The 22,580-nt window shown below is 36.3% G+C and overlaps 1 protein-coding gene and 1 pseudogene across 2 annotated transcripts in view; one reads left to right on the top strand and one right to left on the bottom strand.

The window, feature by feature from the left end:
• The window catches only part of CUNH11orf49 (chromosome unknown C11orf49 homolog), a 139,985-nt gene that overhangs the window by 94,366 nt on the left and 23,039 nt on the right, over positions 1 to 22,580 (bottom strand). For both annotated transcript variants that reach the window (XM_011356937.1, XM_011356936.1), the window contains exon 2: positions 17,433 to 17,535. In XM_011356937.1, the coding sequence (XP_011355239.1) occupies positions 17,433 to 17,535 (103 nt within the window). The remainder of the gene's footprint in view (positions 1 to 17,432; positions 17,536 to 22,580) is intronic.
• On the top strand, positions 18,441 to 18,559 carry LOC111737840 (annotated as a pseudogene).

Below are 22,580 nucleotides of genomic sequence, written 5' to 3'. Positions count from 1 at the left end.
CTGGCAAAAAGTAATCCTTTTTGCCTTGTTTTGAACAACATCCTAAACTCCAGATGAATACCATCTAGTGCCACTAAATGTTCTTATTATCTATGAGATTAAATTAAAAAAAAAAAAAAAAAAAAGCTCTGCAAAATAGACAGTGGACCCTAAAGAATTTGCCTCTTGTCTATTCTACAGCCTTCCTCAGATAGCACGGTAACCACAGGACATAAGACTTCTTCCTCTATTAGCTAAGCCATGCATTTACTAGTTAACCCATGTCTGCTTATCTGTCGCCAAACGTTCTGCCCATTAGTGTTTTTGGAAGACGTTAAATTCACAATAGAATTTCCCAACTACTATTTTAGCTATCTGTGAGATCTTGTATGTTACAAAACAAGGAATGAATTAAGAGTGCTTCAAGGTATTCAAACACATTAATCTACTTGTTTATGACTAAATTCTGAATCCCCAGATTTCTAAGCAAAAATACCAGAAAGATAGTTTTCTTTCATCCATCATCCTTTGCTAATTTCCAAATGAACAGCTCTCTAGTGCTTATCCATTGCAATTAATGGGCTAGCTTGATGGAATTCACAACTAGAAAAAAAAAGAAAACACACAATGGATCTCTTAACACTTGCTTATTCTACTAAGTGGTCAACAGGACTCAAAATAGATTTGGAGCAAATTACAGGGTTTTGCTGATTAAAGAGTTCTGGATTCCCAAGAAAAAAAATTTCATCACCACTAGGCTTAAGACTCCAAGATAAACATATTATTTTTACAGAAAGTTATTAGAGATAATTGTTTCCATAAAATATTGCAATTCTAAATGACTCTCCAATATGCAGACTCTGTTCATTTCAGATGGTGTCATCATGCGGGGAGGGATGAGAAACGAAGAGCAATGGAGAGCACCAAACACCATGCTCATTCCTCAGTTCATGCCTTAGCATATGGTGACCACATTTTCAGAAGTCCAAATTGGGACATATAGTCTAAAAAGGTTTGTTTTGGTGTATAGATGTGAGAACCAGCCTAAAAATTTTATACATGTATATAAGTATAATAATTGGGTATGTTTAAATGCCATATTAATTGATAAACATTAAATGTCATATTTGATAAATCTTAAAATAGTTACAGCCTATGTAATCTGAAAAATAGAATTCATTAAACAGAAGAGCATGTGCAGTATGATACCATTTATATAAAACTACATATCTATGGGTGTATATATAAGTGGACAAGATGTCTGAAAGAACAGTGAAAATGGAGGGAGGAAAAAAAAATTAAAGAAAATTCCTCAGAACTGAAAGACATGAGTCCCCAGATTGAAAGGATTCTTAAAAGCCTAGCACAATAAATTAATATAGATGCACATCAAGGCACATCACTGTAAAAAATCAGACTCCAACTTTTATTGGGGGCATGGCAAGATCACTTTGTAGAAGAACATTAGGATAGGAGATATTGGTACAGCTATCTTTGGAAAATATAATCTGCCACAGTTGGCCTCCTGCCACAACAATTTACATTCCTCCCAAATGCAAAATAAAATATACCCTGCTCCTCTGGACCCCCAAAGTCTAATACCATTTAAGCATCAACTCGAACTCCAGGATCTTGTCATATAAATCAAGTCCAGGTACAGATGAAGTTCAAATGCAATTTCTTGGGTACAGTTCCTCAAATATGGTTCTTCTTTTTGAATATCTGTAAACTAAAGAGATGAGTTATATGCTCCCACACACCCAGTATATACAATGGTGATACAGGGTAGGATAACCACAAAAGACTTCCATTCAAAAAGAGCAAGAACATGCAGCAATATAGCAATCATTGGTCCACTGCAATTCTGAAATCCATCCATGCACATGACTTATTTCCTTGACTTGGGCCCAGTACCTCTCCCTGGTTATAATTTTCCATGGTTTTTGCCTCTGTTTCTGAGTTTTTGGTTCCATCTTCTGAATCACACTTTTATTTCCATAAAACATGGCCTCAGTTTGCCGCTAAGTAGCCTTCTCAGCTTGCTTCCTGCCCATAGAAGTCTGGGGGGGTCCAAAGGCCACTTTTATTTTGTATTATCTCTGTCTTCTTTAGTCCAAACTGGTGGTGCTTCCACCAGTACGATTCTCTTGAAAAGCGATGGTTTTTCTGTTAACTTTACTGATGTTTACTTCATTAGACAAAAGCTATACCCGCAAATCCATTTGAGACAGGCCCTTCCCTATTTGAGCTCCCTCTGAGGCTGCTGTCTGACCACACCCTTAAGATTCTTAGGCCTTTTATCTGCCTGAAAGAATCTATGAGGCTCCACCTTGAACTCTTTCTGCGGTCTTAACAAAGGGCCCATCTTTACCCTAAGACCACATTTCCCTGATGGCACTCTGGATTTGATCTTTGTCCTGAGACACTTTCTTACTTCGAGTACTTTTTGCTGGTTGGGAAAACTGTCCTGAGTTATCTACATTTCTTCTAATTCTACTTGAAAACAAAATAGTTCATTTCTAGTTCATCTCTCTTACATTTCACTGTAGGCAGCTAGAAAAAGATAGGCAGTCTAGAAATCTCCACAGCTAGATCATCATGCTCCCTAGGTACAGTCCCTATTTTTCACATTACTAAATGTGACAGTATTGCCAAACTTTTTGTCATTGCATAATAAGGGTGCTCTTACCTCCAGTTTCCCATAACATTTTCCTCATTCTCTTTTAGGCCTTCATTGATAGTCTCCTTGAAGCCCTTCAGACTTTCACTAATAGTCTCCTCAAGGTCCTGGTTTCTGCCTGCTGCCTGGTCTTAAACCAGTGACACTTGTTTTAAGTTTTGTTACTGCAGCACCTTACTCCCAGTAACAAATTTTGTTCCAGTCATCTAATGATGCATAACAAACTACACCAAACTTAGTGGCATAAAAAAATAACAATTTTATTATGCTCATGGATTCAGTAGGTCAGGAATTATACAGAGTGAAGCCAAGATGGCTTGCCTCTACTTCATAATATGTAGAACCTGAACTAGAAGACTCGAATGGCTGGGGTTAACTCAAATGGTTGAGGGTGGAATCATCTGGAGCTTCTTCACTCACACGTCAGGCAGCTAGACTGGGATGGCCTGAAATCAGGCTTGTGGCTGAGCTTCTTACAGCATGGCATCTGGTTAGTAAGAGGGGGTAGGTTGTCCTAAGGGAATGTCTGAAAAGTGAGTTCCCAGAGACCAAGATGGCCTTTTGTGACCTAGCCTTGAAAGTCACACAGTTTTATTTCTATCATATTTACACTTAATGGGAGGGGATATAGACCCTGCTTTAAAGGTGGGAGTATGTCAAAGAATACAGTATCCTGTTTTAAAACCACTACATCAAAAACAAGGAAGAAAGAAGACAGGGAATCCTAAGGTTAATGGTGAAAGTCTGGAGATCGGATCACTAGATAACTGCTATATAGCAGGCACGGGGATAAAATAATATAAAGCAGATCAGAAGATTCTGGGAGAGACTTCTTTAAGAAGACAAAACTGAGAGAGAATGAATACATACAAAAATGAATGTACTTGCTTCAGTCAGAGTCCTGGCAATTAATGGATAATTCATTTTAAAAGGGTAGTTGAGGAAAGTTTTAAAAAGAGAATACTTCCAGAGGGGTGAACAAGGTTAAGGGAAAATGGATTTCCTTAGGGCTAGCAAGAGTCAGCATCTGTTTTTACCCCTACACCTGAAGAGACAAGTGGAGGAAGTAGTTTCTTTAATCTACAAAGAGTAGGGACCATTCAACATAGCTGTCACCTTCAGTAGAGGAACAGAACCAACCCCACTCACAGCAAACTGGGAGTGACAGAAACAAGAGAATATATACCCCAGTCTAACTCTCTTTCCTCTTGCCCTTCAATCTCCTGCCAATACCTCCAAACCGGCTTTCACCCAAAAGGAAGCCACAGGGCAAGAGAATCTATGGATTAGAGTCCATACAGATCAGCCCTCCAGAGTAGAGAAATGTGGAGAGTAGATCTGCAGGGACAAAAGGAAAATAAATAGCACAGTACTAAAGGGAAATTTATTCAATTGTGTAGAGTTTGAAGATAAATTGGTGATAAGTTTATAGGAAATTAGCCAAAAAGGAAAATAAAAAAGGCAGTCCCAGGGTGAGAAGGTTGTGCAATGTAGTTCAATGTCAACAGTGTTTATATAGTTATAAAATATACACAATGAATATTGATATAACCAAAATCTTGATTTAAATATATTAGGAAATCGGGGGCTAAGTAAGAGTAATATGTGTGGTAAAATGTGTTAAAGGGAATTAGATTTACCTCTTAGTGCGAAGTCAATACATAATGCTTGATATTGAAAAAAATCAAGAAGTGGCCACCTTCCCTGACTCCTCAAACTTAATTAAGATATCCTTCCTCTGGACATTTTATTCTTAGCACTTTAAACCTCTAGTTAAAAAAAAACAAAAACAAAAGCAAAACCTCTAGTTAGTTCAAATCACAAGTAATTTAATTACTGGCTAATTTGACTATGAGTATCTCAAGGTAGGGACCATGCCTTATTAATTGTTGTTTCCCCAGCACCTGTCATTAATGCAGGCATATAAGGGATATGTAAGAAATGTTTCCTAAATTGAATGATCTCAGGTTTTCTACCCAATAACACAGGGTAGAAAACTTGTATGACCAAACTATCTTTCTGAGCCCTCACTTACATATCTTCCTGAGCTCTATTACCTCACTGTTGTAGAATGAATATTTGTGTCTTCCTCAAAATCCACATGTTGAGACCTAATCTCCAATGTAGGAGTAGCTGTAGGTGGGGCCTTTGGAAGATGATTAGGTCATGAGTGCAGAGCCCTCCTGAATGGGATTGGTGCCTTTCTAAAGAAGGCCCAGTAGGAGAGCCCTTACCTCTTTTACTATGTGAGTATATAGTGAAAAGACACTCATCTATGAACCAGGAAGCAGATCTTAACTGACACAGAATCCTCCAGAGCCTTATCTTAAACTTCTAGCCTACAGAATCGTGAAAAATTTCTGTTGTGTATAAGCCACCTAATCTTTAAGAGTTTGTTATAGCAGCTTAAACAGACTAAAGCACTGATCACAGACCCTGTCATTCTTTAAATACACCAAGCTTCTGTGCCCTTGCTCATGCTGTTCTCTTGGCTAGAGATGCCTTCCCTGCTGAATTTCCATTCTCTATTATTCATCTTCTAAGGACCACTTGAAGTACTACCTCTATTTATGAAGCTTTCCTCAAAATTTATAGGTCAGAATAAATCTCTTCTTTCACTTATCCCAAAACATGTTGCCTGAAATTCTACTTGGCACGTATTTAATTGCATCTTAATAATTATGTTGTTATGCATACATCTGATTTCCTCCCTGAGTACATAGGTTTCTCAAGTTCAGTTGGCTTATTCATCTTATACCCTCCACTAGCATGGTGTCTAGCATATAGTAGGTCTACAAACATTGCAGAACGTGTTTTCTGGTATGTAAACTGCCATTATTTCTGTCTCTCATAAGAATGACAGTGAACTCCTTGAGGACCATGTCTGGCATAGTGATTGGCATATAGTAGGTGCTTAACGGATAGTTATTAAATTTTTAAAAATTTAAAGAAGACGAGGTAGTGAATTTTTTTCTTGGCCTTTATAAGGGTACTGTTTTTGCCCTTCTTATCTCAACATAATTGAGCCTTCCACAAACTGGCCGTATCCTAATTATATATTTCCTGTTTGTTCCTTTTCAACATGTACTAGTCTTCTACAAGTCAAGTTAGACTCCTTTAAGACCTCTTAAAGTGTATATTTTGTACTATAAGTGTATATTTTCTACTTCTGCTGATATAATCCACTAGAATGAAAGTTCCAAAATACTTCCTCTTACAATAAAAATAGCCTAGGTAACCTAGACCAACTCTCTTGGCTGAGAAAAACTAAATGAATTATTAAAAGCATCTGTTTGAAGTTATCAGTGAGCTACCAAGGCAAATGAAGAATGACAAGGCCAAGTTATAAGAGGAGGAAAAACCCACAGAGGTGAGCCCAGCATGTGGGGCCTCTTTTCTCCATGGGCAAGAATTCTGAATACAAGGGTCCACGTGTTAAATTCTAAGGATCTACAAATTTGTGGATGTAAAAATTAAATCTCTAGTTTTATTAACTTCGAACTGGAATTTAGTATGTCCTTCAATTATGAATGTAAACATAGAATTAGCAGTACCTGTGATTATTTTTCAGTAATAGTAACCTCTGATATTTTATCATATTAAAGTGATTCCAGATATCTCATAATATCATTAATATTCATCTCCACTTCAAAAATAAGGTATTATTACACCCACTAGTAGTTCCAAGGGCCTCTGCCAGTCATGAAAGAGGCAGCTGCTGATAAAATGAGCAAGTAATAGTTTTGAATTAAAGTTAAATTTCTGAATTTTCAAATGATTCCTGAGACTTGGTGGTCAAAAAACTGGAGTTCAGGACCCACCCAGGCTAAAGTCAGGGACTCTGTTAAATCTTGAAGGTTCTGATTGGCACTCTGTAAAGCTACAACTAGAAACATATCAGCCCTCCCTGATACTTAAGCCTAGCTTCAAATGATTTCGACTCCTAATTGAATTGAGGTAATCCAGGATCACTACTGCACAGGCCATCTGCCAGAAGCAAATGTAAATCCTCTCTGAAGAAAGATAACATTACTCTAAGCCTCACATTATCTTTATAATTTTTCAAATACGCTGTAAACAGACAACTAAAGGGCGGAAGTATTCTATAAGACGATGGAGTAAAAAACCAAGAGAGAGAATAGATAATAGACACTGACCCACAGGGAATTCAGACAATTAATCGTGGACTTTTTAATAATTATACTTTACTATGTTCAAGCAAATGAAAGATAAGAGCTAATAAAGAAACGATTAAAAAAGAACTGAATGGCAATTCTTGAACTAAAAATATAATAACTGGAAAAGGCTATACATATTGTATGATTCCAACTATACGACATCCTGGAAAACGCAAAACTATGAAGACAGTAAAACATAAGTGGTCGCCTGAGGTTGGGGGAAGGATAAACAGGCAGAGCATAGAGAATTTTTAGATCAGTGAAAGTACTCTGTACGATACTATAATGATGAGTATATGTCATTATACATTTGTCCAAACCCACAGAATGTTCATCAAGAGTGAACCCTAAGGTAAACTATGGACTTTAGGTGATAATGATGTGTCAGTGAAGGTTCATCAGTTGTCACAAATGTACCACTCTGGTAGGGGATGTTGGTAATGAAGGAGGCTGTGCATGTTTGGGGGGTCAAGGGGAATCTGGGAAATCTTTACCTTCCTCTCAATTTTGCTGTGAACCTAAAACTACTTTAAAAAAATAAAGTCTCTAAAAAATAAACAAAGCACATTTAAACTGAATTAAGGTTTTCACAATATAATATGGGAATAACCTATATAGAAAATAAAGCTAATTAAAATCTTTGCTGCTGGGAATAAAAAAGAATAAAGAATGAAGCACTGTGGGGGGCAAGACTAAGAGAAATAATAAGAAACACTAGTAAAGAGATTCTAAGGTTTCTTCAAACTTTCTGATAGTTTCCTCAGAGTGCAATTTCTTCTTTTCCTTCTTCTATATTTACAACAGACTGATTAAAAGTACCATAGTAAGGTACAAAACAAAAACAAAACAATATTGGAATTAGGAATTCAGTAGATGGGTTTAATAGCAAATTAGACATAAATGAAAAGAGAATTACTGAACTGGAAAATAGGTTTAAAATTTCCAAAAATCCCCAATAAACTTAATTTTTAAAATGTTAAATAAAAAAAATCCAGAATGAAGCATAAAAGACAAAATGATGAAAAATGCAAAAAATGTGATAAGAGACAGAGAGGATATCATGAAAAGTTCTAAAGTTTATGTAATTGGAATCCCAGGAGTAAAAATAGTAGAACAGAAGTAAAACTGAAAAGCTAAAAATTGAAAACTTTCCAAAACTGATAAAAGGTATCAATTTTCAGGTTCAAGAAGCACTAAGTACTCCAAACAGTTTAAATATAAAGAATAGCAAAGTAGGCATTATAGTAAAACTACCAAAAACCAAAGACCAAGAAGAAATATCCAAAAATAGCTAGAGATAAAGGACAGATTATTTTCAAAGATGTAAGAACAAGACTGATGGCTGACTTCTCACCAGAAACAGTGAAAACTAGAAGATAATGGCATGGTGTATTCAAAGTGCTAGAAGAAAATAACAGCCAATCTAGAATTTATACAAGAAAAAACTGACCTTCAAAATTAAAGGTGGATATTCAAATAAGGTTTATAGTTAATAGTTTTCAACTAACAAGTTTCTGATTTTCGTATTTCTATTAGGGTTATAGATGATAACATCAGTGAAAACTGGGTGAAAGGGATATGTAAACTGTCTATTATTTTTGCAACTTTTCTGTAAGTCCAAAATTATTACGAGAGGAAAAAAAATGAAATATAGTTTCAGAATGGAAGCTCAGTGAAGGATAGGATATCTAGTCTGTTTTGTTTACTGCTGTATCCTCTGTTGTCTAGAACATTAACACATAGGCAACTCGGTGAATATTTGTTGAGCAAATAAACAACAGTAGCAGCAGCTATCATGCATTCAACACTGAGTATATCTTAGGTAGAATGCTAAGTACTTGACATTCACTATCTCATTTAATCCTTCTAACAACCATGGAACATAGAATTTTATATTTTATATGTATAAAATATAAAAAATATAAACTCTAAGAAATATATTTACATTTTATATATAACTCTCTCTATTTTATAGATGAGGCTAAGCGACTTGCCCCAGATCATATACTAATAAGTATCAGGTCCTCAAACACAGATCTGACTCCAAAGTCTGTGTTCTTAACCACTATGTTAGTGTTTTCATGTCACATAAAAATACTTTTCTTTTTTGATTATCCTACTCACCCTTCCAGGTTGCATTAGTCAGCATATATATATATATATATATATATATATATATATATATATATATATATATATATATATATATATATATATATATATATATATATGATTTAACTTATGTGACCATGGAATTGGCTCATGTGATTATAGAGACCAAGAAATCTCATGATCTTCAATTTGGAGAACCAAGAAAGTTGTGGCATAATTCAATCCAAATCTGAAGGCCTAAGAGCCAAGGGAGCCAATGGTTTAAGTCTTGGTCCTAGTCCAAAAGCCCAAGAATGGGAGTGAGGGTGGCTAATGGCATAAATTCTAGTCTAAGATTCAAGGCCCAAGAACCAGGAGTGATGATGTTTCAGGGCAGGAGAAAATGACTGTCCCAGGTCAAGCAAAAAGAGCAAATTCACTCGTCCTCCACCTTTTCATTCTAGTCAGGCCCTCAACAGCCTGATGCTGCCCATCCACACTGGTGAGGGCAATCTTCTTTACTTAATCCGCCAATTCGAATGACAATCTCTTCTGAAAACACCCTCACAGACACACCCAGAAATGTTTTACCAGCTATCTGGGCACACATTTGCCTGGTCAAGTTGGCACACATACACAGGTCAAGACAAACCACTCTTGACCACTGATGCTTTATTTAACTACTCTAGTACCCATATTTCTCCTTACTCTCAGAGCACAAGTTAATGCCATTATATAAGGTCTTAAATTGTTCTCTAATTGTTTGTTAATCAATAAGCATTATCTCCTAAACCAGATTATATCCCCTTATAAACAAGTGACTGTATCTTATATTCTTACTGATATAGGCCACATCTGAAGCTCTGTAACGATAATTGATTTTGTGGTAAAGGGATGAAGAAAAATATTTAGTTGGAAAAACCATGTAAGAAACAGGGTTTGGGGATGCTTTAGAGATCAGGCCTGTATTGTTTAGGATTCTAAACATTAAATTTGGCTCAGAAAAATGCAACATTAAAAAGGTGGTTTTTCCATAAAATTTTCTATAATTTGGACATAGTCATATAGTTCTCTTGGTTAAACCCCCTTGAGAGGGCATATATATTGCATAGAAGGTGAAGTATGAGAGTGTGCAGATGAACAATTATCCCCACACATGTAAACTACAGCCTGTGTGGTGTAAATATACTCTCTCTGCATGGAACTGCCTGTGTAACATTCTCTCTTTGGGCTCTGTGGTTTCTCAATACATTCCAACTATTTGGAGGCTGGAGCTTGGCTCGGCAAGCACAGATAAACAGCTTCCTGGAGCAGGCTGCCAGTGTGAGAAGCAATGACCTCAGCAGAGAATGTCTGCTTTTCATTACCCTGAGCACATCACTGTACCAATAGAGCTAAGAGTATGAACAATACAAGTTAGCTAGACTTAACTGGCTCAGGTCTCCCATTACACCTTGAATTTTTTTTAATGTTGGCAACCAGAAGAAAGAGGGTTCAGACAGGAAGTGAGGAAATGGCTTATAGGTGGGGAAAAAAAAGACAGAAAAGCTTTCTTAGGCTACTTTCTGAATGCACTGAATAATGAGTAAAGTGGCTAACACTAAGTAGCTAATAGTCATGCAGGAAATCATCAAATGCTTTTAATCTAAAAAAAAGTATTAAAAATGCCAGGTAAGCAAAAGATATTACAGAAAATGAGACTAAACAGTCCTCAAGGAGAGGAAAACAATCACTTTCTAAGAGATCCATGAAGTAGGTAAGCAAAAATCCCAGAAAGTTGGAGCTGAAAGGAAATAAAGCATAATGAAAACGAATTATATCTAGCGAGACATTTTGCACGTCATTTCATTTAATTTGTGCAGCGCTATGAGATGCGTATTATCATCCCTAGCAATGATCTTGACTTGGAAAATATAAGAACATTAGCAAAGACCTTTGTTGTTAATGTTATTTAATGACAGAGGGATGAATTCAAGACTGCTTGTATGGCCGCCCTGGAAACAGTATCTCCCACTGTTACAGCCCTAGAACTCAGCAATCCTGGATCGACATGTCCTAAAATAAATTTACATGCTCATGACATTTTCTGATAAGATAATTTCCACTGTGCTGGTCAGAACTGCATCTGATAGTTGAAGAAAGGAATCACAGTTATGGCCTTAGACAGGAAATTAGTTGAACATGACCCTCTTGAGGGATCCTGAGAAACAATTTGTTTTGTGGGGAAGTCATTGACTGTAAAGATGCACCTGCCATGGGGCTGGAAGCTGAGAGACAGACAAACATCTTAGCAAATCATAATAACAGAGAGAAGCTTCATTTGACTTTCATTTCACTTTCTCAGGGAAGAAGAACCTTTGTGTGGCTGCCAAAATCCTAACTGTCCCTCCTTCTTCCCCTCTATTCCCTCCACCCCCAGCCCAGTTCATTAAAACCTTCTGGTTAAAGGTGCCAGATTGTGTCATTCTTTCCTGCTCTTGTGCCAGGCCTGTGCCGCCAGCGCCACAGATCTAGCGTTCTGAGCAAATCATGGAAGAAATTAAAAGCACTGATGAATTTACATTGTTCTACTGTTGATGAAGTTTCTTAACTTCTGATGAGCTTTTTACACTACTAATAGCACTAATATGTTAATTCGGGTTTGTATATGTCTACTTGATTGCCAGAGGAGTACTCAGGGAATTGTCAGAGTGGTGGTATGAGAAGGAACAGCAGGACTTGGATTGGACCAAGTAAAGATTCTTTATATTATTTATAGATTAAAATAAATCAAGTAATTTCTCTAAGGGAAAATATTTTAGTGTGGAGAATTAGACCTACATTTTATATTAGCTAGCTGTAAAAGCAGCGCCCATGAAAACAGAAATAATATCACTGGGTCTTGAGAATACTTCAGCCAAGGATGGAGTTCCTACATTTCCTTATTGAACAGTTTCACAACAGCTAAATTTCTCTTCACTTGTAGAAAGAAGGGGGTGGAGAAGTAAAGTCTTTCTTGACAGGGAGAATCTGGGCCCAATTACTACTTCTATAACCTTTGACTCTGACTTCTAAATGAGTCAGGGGACCAGTGGGCTGTGAAATGGCTTCCTCAGTTACCAGGTCAAGTGCTGCTGGATGGTTTCCTGTAATCAAAACATGAAGGGACCTGAAGAAGAGAGATGGATTCTAAGCAAATAAGCAGCTTCTTATGTCCTCAATGAACCTGGATTTTTAAGTTTCAAAATAGATTTGGGTGACTAAACTCACCACTAGGTTTCCTTGGAGTCCTTTTGCTGTCGTATACCACTGGTAATAAAGAAAAGAACCAAAATGCTTTATAGATTTCACAAATGATGGCTTAATAGAAGTGCCTGGGCCACTAACAGTGGGGATAGGATTGCTAATTTAGCTCAAGGCTAAATCTATTCCTGGCAATTATCTGAGTCTATGAGAATCCAGATGCTGACAATGAGAAATGGGTAATTTTCTGTTACAATGTGTCAACTCCAGCTAAGAACGGAACTATGGAAAAAAGATGGGGTGGGGGGACAGGGAGAAGCAGAACCCCTTTTGAAGAAGCCTATAATAGGATTAGTCACCATTGCTTCAGCATACCACATTTTGGCTCAATTTGACAACAATAAGTAGAGAAACATGAAGCAGAAATGGCCCAGAAAAGTCTCAAGTCCATCTCTCACTCAAAGCTATGAGCCTGGAAATCAGTGAAGTCCTGATTTATTCTGACGTGTTTCTTGTTGCTCCAAATCTCCACTCCTCAGTTACTATAGGCACAAGAAGAACCCAAAACAACATTACTTAAATGCTAGATGGTAGATAATCCTTAAAAAATTTGCCAAATTTAGAAATGAAAGTTTACGCCCTGATTGTTGTAGATTACTTAAGAGAGAAGTAGGTCATGTTTTCATAGGGCTTATAGCACCTGTTCGAAAAAAGAATAATTATATTTTATAATTATGGACTGTTTCCATTAGAGTTACATTTCAAGTGATTTAAGAATGTACACTATTGGAAGCTCCCTTTTTCTCCAAGAGTGAATTAATAAAGTTCACGTTTCATGGATTTATTCTAATCAAAACATAAAAAAGAAGTTTGATGCTGGTACCTTTTACAAGAATATATTAAAAAAGGGATACAACTTCCCAACCAAATTCTAATGATTAATATGCATTAGAATAGACTTTTCTAAAAACTGAAAGAGTTCTACTCCATATTTATATTATATATTTGAAACAAATAATTTTTCTGACTATTTTATTACTTTTACTTATATATGAGCAGTATATGAGGGAAACCAATTGCCTGTAAGGTGGCTTTCTGTGACCACCACCTATAAAGGGTATTCCATCCTGAGTAGCAGCAAGTAAAATCAAATTTTTGGATACAGAAAGCACAGGAAATAAAGGTGGACAAAGAGAAGGTGAGTACCTAAGCTGAGATAACTCAGTAGATCTCTGACGGGATGAACCAATCATTCCATCGGATAAGGCTTCAAATGCCTTCTGTTCCAGGAGGTCTCCCTGGCCATCCTAGATATCATATTACCTTATTTCCTTGTTATTTATCTCATTATAGTTATGAGCTGTGTAACCTTGGGAATGTTACTTTTGTGTGCCTGAATTTCCTAATGTGTAAAATGAAAATAATACTACTACCCCACCTCACAGTACTGTGAACTTAAATGAGATAATACATGTCATATGCTTAGAACAGTGCCTAGCATATAGCAAGTATTTATTAACTATTAGCTATTGTCATCATCAGTTTACTTGCTTATTGACCATCTCCCTCACTAAACCTTTAGGTCTATCAGGGTAATTTCTTTGTTTGCTTTGTTCATGACTATATTCCTATTGCCTAGTACACAGAGGCACATAGTAGGGGCTCAAAAATAATTCCTGAATAAATGCTGTCTTTTATTCTCACATATCCTTAAAATAAACTTCCACTGACGAAGGTAATTTGTGTACTTGTAACCAAAACAGTCATCAAGAAAACTTCCCTAGGAAGCTAAAATTATCATTTAAAAAAACAAAAACAGAAATAAAAGCAAGACACTTGATCATAAGAAAGGGCTCTCCTGGGCCCACCAACCAAGACCACAGAGTATGATTCTTTTCTATATTAGTATGTGAAGGTCAAGCTCCCTGATGCCACAGTGTTATAACCATCAATTTAGCCTATAAAGAATGGTTCCCAATTCTGATAGGAATTCTCAGATTTCAGTCTGTTTTTCTCTTGTTATTATTTTCCAATGTCTTAAAAAAACTATATTTCTCATTTTATCTTCACCACAAAACCTGGTCACACTCTGCTGTGGTTTCTAAGTTACAGCTACTGTAGCCTCATTTTCTTGGATGGACTTCTTCAGAGGTCCTGACCCAGTGCTGACACTTGGTCTATTCTTAGAGTGGCACCTCAACATATTAATTCCTTTTACCTTCCACTGGTTGAAAGACAACATTCAGAGGTAGAGGTTGCATACGACATAAAAGAAAGTCCTCAGGGATTTAGAATCCTTCTTTCGACAGTGTCCGGAGGAATACGATCTAAAGAGCTCACAGTTTTGCAGACATATATGCACAGTACAGTTCAGCTACTCATGTTTTACAGCTTATCCACATTTGCTGGAACAATCATGGATTTGTTAGAAAACACCAACAACCAAGGAGTGACAGCACAGGTGAGAAGCCAAGCAGACCCAGAGGAGAAAATCAGCAGAAAAGCCTTCCAAAAACAATTTCAAAGAGTACTTTTACCATCGTTTAAAGGTAAATCCATTCTTACATGTATGAGAATCAAAAGTTGTGAAATTGAAACAGAGATGGAAGTGCAGAGTTAATGTATTTTTTTTAAAAAAATGCTTCCTATTGTTTAGAACCAGCTCCAACTGTATCTCCCCAAAGGTCAGTACTAAACATTTAAATGGCAATGAATCGAAGTCACCAGATAAGGCTATGTGATAAACTTTGTGAAGTTCAGTTCATAAGAGAAAATTCAAAGAATGTAAAAAGTATAGCTAGAAAAGACCTCAAAGTATTATCTGGTTAGGCCTGCAGCAACATTAGGCAGTATAGTGACTTGGAGACAGCAGAGAGCACCGCTTTTGTAATACTACAGACAAGGCCTGATTCCTAACTCTGCCACCTATTAGCCCAAGAACTTAAAGAAGCTATTTTAACCTTCCTGAATCTCAGTTTCCTCATCTACAAAATAGAGATAATTATAGTACCTATGTCAAAGAATTATAGTGGCTGAGACAGTATGAGTTTAATTTTTAAAAGTTTATTATAAAATATAATTACATTTTTATCATCATGTAAGACTTTATTATACCCATTTTATAGATAAGGTAATTGAAGCCCAGAAATTTACTCAAGATTACAGAGGGAGGACTTACAAGAATAAGAATCTCTTCTTCTTGGGGCAGTACTCTTTTTACTTCATTGTTTCTATGAATCAGTACAAAATGGAGGCCTGAGAAAGAAGGCTTTTCACTAGAGAAATAAAATTCACAATCAAAGTAAAATCAGTGGCTCCTGCTATTCAGGTCTTGTCTACAAAATACTACTTCCCATTCCATCATACATGCACATCTTTCAAGTCTTTTTTTTTTTTTTAAGGGTTTTAGAGCCTCAATGCTAGTTCACTTCTCAAAATAACTTGCCTCAGGCCAACATGGTATCTTAGAGTAATAGAAGGGTTAGTTATGTGCCATTCACATATATGGCATATTTTTTAGTTTCCTGAGAACAAGAAACAGATCACTTGGCAACTAGATTTCTATCAAGGCTGTGGAAAATTTTAAGTTTTTTTTCATCAGTGTACTGGTAGATAAAAGTTCTGGTCAAAGGCATTCTGAAACAGTTATGAGCCTTACCACTGACTCTCTAGAGTTCAATATCAGTTACACAGACCAGTGGGGTTCATTTTTGAGTGCTACACACATGGCAGACAGCTTCTTAAATGGCAGAATATAAAGCTTTATCAAAAAAAGTCAACAAAAAAGAGAACAAGAGATATTCTTTATTATCAACAAGGTTGAGCATAAGAGTATAGTATTGCAATAATTTAAAATATAGATACAACTGTAGATTTGACAAACATTTACCTAACATCTATTATATACTAAGCACTGTGCCAGGCACTGGGAATACAAAGATGAAAAAGTAATGAATCCTACCCTCAAGGAGCCAATGGAATAGAGAAAAGACTTATAAAGGAGATGGGTGTAGGGAGGTAGGAAGTAAAACGAAAAGAGCCAGGAAGAAGCATTGCCCCCGAAGAATCATATTTCACTTGGCAAGAAGACTCAAGAGTGTTAGTACAGATTAGATGGCCTAGAAACTTAACCCCTAGGCTTGTCAGTTCTGTAAAAGCAAACAAGGCTATTCAATTTGTCTTTATTCCCTGCCCACCTTATTTGCTTCAGCCCACACCAGGAGAACAAGTAGGATTCTTTTCTCTACTTCATCCTCTTTTAGAACACTGGAAGAAGGGACAAGCTCTCCTTCTCTGTTTTTCCCAGAAACTTGAAATTTTAATTCATAGAAATCTAGATTTTATGTGCAAGCCCTATTGCTCAGCAAAAGAGTTAAGGAGAGTCGAGAATTCCACTAAGAGAAACTCAAGTTTAGGCCATTAGAATAGCTGTCTGATCTCCGAGGAACCTCTGGAGAATAGAAAGAAACAAAATCTGTTTTCAAGGAGGATGGACTTGAGTTCATGATTTACCTTCAACAGAAGCCTGTAAGAGGCTACTCATCCATTCTTATTATGCTCCTAATAAACTAGAACAAAAGGAAAGAGAATCCAAATGATTGTATAAATATGTAATGGCATGTCAGTAATAAAAATAATGCTCTGCATTTCTTTAGCGAATCCTTTCACGAAGGCCGAGGTGTTTTAAAGTGATTATCTGATTCAGCCTAAAAACAGTTCCATGATGTTAAAAAAGTAGTAACCATTTTGACTTTTACACACCCCAAGTACGCTTTACAAAGAAGTATAACCCTTGAAAGATATATCCTATGAACATGTCCTGCCTCTAGAAATACTTTTAAATCACAAATGGTTGATACCAGATGCTGCAGAATGAAAACTACAGAGAAATATCATCCTAAACATTTAAATGAAAAAGAGCTGGCCGTGAAAAACACAAGCTAAAGGTACACTGATTAAAGGAAATCAGAGTGAATATTTTGAATAATATAGAAAGTTAAAAATTATAAGAGGGACCTACAGAAACAGATCTCATAGATCAAACAAGTAGTTGTTGAGCTTCTGTAATCATGACCATTCATGAGACTTATTACTGGACAAAACTAGCTGCTCCAAAGGCATGTTCCAAAACATGCTTAGGCAGCTCTGGACCAAACTACCAAAACTAAGCATTCACTGCCACTACACAGTTAGCATTGTTCTGCTCCATTCTTCATGTACCTTGCCTGATCCCAACTGTCTCCTCTGGGTTCACCCTATTGGCAAAACATTTATATACTTACTATTCAGTGAAGAACCTGGCAATGCCATATTGGCTAATATCTTCCTTATTCTCTAGCAGCTGGCACACTGCATCCTCCATGTACGTAAGGACGTGTCGCTGAGCTGCAAAAAAGGGAAAAAAAGAGAGAGAGAGAAAAAAAAAAGTGAGAGATAGACAAAAAAAAAAATAAATAAATAAAAGTCCTCCCAACCCTAGTAGGAAGCCATGAAAGTCAATCAAGGTGTTGGCTCTACCCTCGGAAGTGGACTGGAACAGGCCAACCAAACTTGCTAGCCCTAACGGAGCTATATTTCCAAAGGGCACAATGGAAGATGATGTACAATGTGACCTACTGCCATCTGATTGGCTGTCAGTATTAACATGGACCCTTCACTCTTCATTTCAGTGATAAGGGTGAGCTGAAGATGAGCACCGTTAAGCAAATATGCCTGAAGTTCTTTTCTTCCACCCTCTTCCACTTCTGCATGAAGAAACTTATCCCAGGGAAGAGTGATTCCATTTGTAAAGCATAAATGATCTGACTGCAAAGAAAACTCAACTCTTTAATTTAAAAAAAAATCACTGAAAAGTTTAAGGACCATGAAAATTTCAGTATTGGTGTTATAAGTTATTAACCTTGGAAAATAATAAGACTATGAAATCTGTGTAGCTTGATTATCAGAAATTATGTTTTCTGCATTTGTTGTGACTGGTAAATGTGTGAATTAATTATGGGTTTATAAGAAAGAATGTGAGTAGCAGAATTAGGTAGAACTGAGTTTGAATCATAGCTCTGTCTTTGGTAACTTAATCTTGGATAGTTATTTAATTTGTACCTCTTTTCTTCTTTATCAAGTATGGAAAGAAACATAATTTAACTCTTTCTCAAAATATGGTCAATCAATTTGTTGATCTGAATCACCTAAGATATCTTTCTTGTTAAATGAAAATTTATAATCTGGCACCATCCCAGACTTAATGACAAATTTCTAACTGGAGGCCAGTAATCTTTAAAAGTATCCATGGTGTCTATAGCCATGCTATCCTGAACAAACCCAATCTCATCTGATCTTGGAAGCTAAGCATGGTCAGGCTTGGTTAGTACTTGGATGGGAGACCACCTAGGAAGACCAGGTGCTGTAGGTGTAAAAAATAAAAATTGTAAGCTGACAACGTCCTTACAATCTGTGAGGTCAACCAAGAGTTGCCTTGCCTAAAAAAAATAAAAATAAAAGTACCCATGGTGGTGCTTCTGCATCCTAAAATTTAAGAATCACTGGTTAAGAACTTGAATTTTGGAATTCAGAGAGACCTGAGTTCCATTTTCAGCCCTACCAATTCCTGGCTGTGTGACCTTGAGCAAATTACTCTCCAAGCCTATTGCCTTATTATAAAATGTGGATAATAATATATTCACTGTTTGGAATCATAATATTATATGTACCTACATCATAGGGTTATAAGAATTAAGTAAGGTAATGCATGTAAAACACCACAGTGCCTATCTTGCTTGATAATATATTTTCTTAAAAGCCTACCTCAAAGGGTTACTGAAGTAAACAACATACGCCATAGCCAGCACTCAACAAATGCTTGTTCCTTCTGCCTGAATTTTATCTTTAGGTATGACAATGTATCTTGGCACATTTCACATAGAAACATCCAATTTAGTGTTTCTCTTTACCATTCGAAAACAATTTTAAAAAGAACAAAAAAACCACAACTTTCTTTTGGAGAGTGAGAAAAAAAAACCCTAAAATGATGAATATCTTGACAAAAAGCAATTCCATGAAGTTATTGCCAAGATGTACATTTGTCTCTTTCACAGTTTTATTCCTCAAGAAAATATGGAGAAATTACCTTCAATTAATAAAAACGACCTAAAATTAATAAAAATGAGTGTTTCCAAAAACTATTCCTGAAGTCCTGGTGGTCCAGTAAAACTTATAAAACAAATAAGTTTATCTACCCAAGCCTTACTCAAGAGAGTCTTCATTTGACTATGGTGACCTAAGGTTCCACCACATTTGCACCAGCCTAAAGTCCAGATGAACGAGGTTTACATTCCATTACGTATTCTATTGAGTGCTTCCCAAAGCTAACAACCATCAATCAATCACTGCAAACGTTCCCCAGCCTCCCAGCCCCCAAAAGGTGTGAAGACAAAATCAGTATTTCATCAACAGTTCTTCCAACTGGAAAACTATTTCTCTAAGAAATGGCCAAACTGAGTGAAGCTGTGAGATAATATCTGCCAATTTTTGGTACTGATTGTTTTACAATTAAGTATATATTAAATTGGGAGGAGAAACAGCCAAACTAAATTAATATCAGCTACAATTTCACCTCTGCATTCTCCTTCCCTTCTTCCATCCACTTATCCTGATCTTACGAAAGAAAAAAAAAAGATTTCTTCCTTGGGCTACATTGGCTTTTATGACTTAGATCTACTTAAGGCTAATACAAGATTTTTTTTAATGGTAGGAATGAAAGAGCTCTATCATACTTAGAAACAAATCCTGCTACTTCTCCTCCCTAGCTCCAAGTACTAAAAGTCAATATGCAGGCCCTTCAAGGGAGAAATGTTTTCAGAGCAATTAAAATCAAGGTACTTTTGTCCTCCTAGAAAGAAAAGAGGAATTTTCTTGAAAACAGACTAAAAAAGGGGGGGAAGGGAGAAAAGAAAGACAAAGGATTATATCTATTTAATATTCATCTACCAATCAGATGTTTAGAGTTTAATATTACATATAATAATGATAATAACAGCTACCAATTTCGACCACCTGTGCAACTTATTGAACAACAATGTGCCAGATACTGTGCTGTTTCACATGCATTATTTTATTTGTCTTCACAATAATCCTATGGTAGGTATTTTGATTACTTCCATTTTACAACTGAGATTTATAAATTTAAAGAAACTTGCTCAAGATCACACATCTGGTAAAACAGAAGCCAAGATTCAAACCAAAGTTTGTCTCATACCAAGAATCCATGCTCTTAATACTGTACCATATTGCCTCATCAGGGACACTTCATAATCAGTTTTGGAAGTAAATATGACCTTTATTTTACACACAGCACAAAGGCAAGTGTGTATGTTGATAGCAAAACCACCTGAGAGATGTGGTCCATTTGTGTCTATGTGAATTCATAGTTTCGGGGGGGAGGGTTCTCTCCCCACCTGCATAGGTATGCATGCCAATCAGCATTTGTATGAAGTTAGAACTTGTCCTCAAATTTTGAAGTTTTTTACAAAGAACCACTCCACCACAAAGTATTCACCCTACTCATCCCTAGTTCGCAAAGTGGAAACAGAAAGCCCGGTGCTCTTTTCATCTGTGAGAGAAGGGAAGAAGCTAAGAAGATCCAGCAGAAGCAGAAAAAGTTTCCTCCCTGCGGAGAATTTCACACAAGCCAGCACGAAGAGCTCTAATTGCAGCTCTCTGGCGGCTTCCTTCACCTGCAGCTCTTATCAGTCCAATGTTCCCTCTGTGGTTAAGTGCACCACCCAACCCTGGAAAATCCTTGCAGTTTATCAAACTTCAATGGGACAGAAGTTCAAAGCTCTTGCCTGGCAATAAAACATGGAGAGTTTCGTTTTATATTATTTTTTAAATGCAAAGGAATAGGCTTTAATTTATGTGAATGATTAAAGAATAAAAACTGCACACCTGCACCCCTGGAGGGCAAAGATATCTGGGCACCTTAGCTGCCCTCTTAAAAAAGGAAAAACATTTCAGATTGGTTTTTCTCTTCTGCTTTGCTTCAACTTCCACTAGACCAGGATTAAGTATGTTTTGTAACACATCCCAGTGAGACTCTGTTGTTCTGAAATTCATACTAAAACCCAAGCATCCATGTCTTGCTCGACAGCATCACTGTCTGAGATAAGCACTTATAACTTAAACATGAGTCACTGAAAAATCTAAGTGAAATATTAGTAAACACTGTATGATCTTTACATGATCTTCTCAAGTGAAGGCAACTGTAGATCAGAAACTTCTTGGTTCTGTTGAATCATCTCTTACTGATCACTTAATCTCATATCATAGACATTCCTGCTATAAAATGGGTATGATACTAAGAATGATATGCCTAATAATAAACAACTTCTTAGGAAAACATTACATATGTATAGAAGGTAACATATTAATGATTGTATTATTATTGCTACATACTGATTCTACAGGTTAAAATGATGTAGTGATTTATTGCAATGGCTAAAAATGTAAGTGCTGCAATCAAGCTGACTTGGATTTGATTTCTAGCTCTGGAAATAGTAACTGTGAGACTTTAAGCAAGTCACCTAATCTCTCTGCCTTTTTCTATAAAACTGGGGCATCGTTCCTACCACCTACAGTTGTACTGATTAAAAAAAAAATCATGTAATAATCTTAGCATACTACTTGGCACATAGTAAGTGTGCAATAAATATTAGCTATTTTTATTATTGTTGTTATTATAATTGATACTATGTACCCTCTCAGACATTATAAAACTCACAAGACAATAGAGTTTTAACACTAATGAACACCGAGACCAACCTACTATAGCCCCTTACTCACTTATTTAAAGTTCTGTTCATCCAACCAAGGATATTTATACATTATCTCCAAAATTTCCTGGGCTATATAAAATCCTACACAGATAATAACAGTACACAATCATATATCCATTTTAGCTATAGCCTTTAAACTTGTGGGAAGCATTCACTTATTAACTGCTACTCAGGAGGCTCTAGTTTATATGGGGAAAGTCCAAAACTATTTCTTTTTATTCCCTTCCAAAGCGTAAATACCATCAAAGTATTAGCTGTTTATTTTGTAATTAAATGAGAAGGGGTCCCATTTGGAAATTTTTGCTTGAGGGGCCTAGAATTTCCACCTACAACATTAGTTAGAAAACTATTATTATTATTATTATTGTTTAGTACACAGTCCCTATTCTAGAATAAACAAGTCTTACTGAAAAAAATTCACATGATGTGATATTGATATATACCAGAGTAATAGCAGTGTAAGAGAAAAGCAGAGTATATACATGTATTCAACTTTAAATCTGACTTTTTTCTCCTTTGCCAGAGTCCTTCTGAGACACAGTTTGGTTTTTGATGTCTCTGAGATTCAGATGCCAGTTGGCACAAATAAATGTTGAATTAAAT

This window comes from Pteropus vampyrus, unplaced genomic scaffold, assembly GCF_000151845.1.
Source record: "Pteropus vampyrus isolate Shadow unplaced genomic scaffold, Pvam_2.0 Scaffold31, whole genome shotgun sequence".
NCBI lineage: Eukaryota > Metazoa > Chordata > Mammalia > Chiroptera > Pteropodidae > Pteropus > Pteropus vampyrus.
Note: the sequence above shows the minus strand (reverse complement) of the source record. Positions and strands in the feature narration are given on the sequence as shown.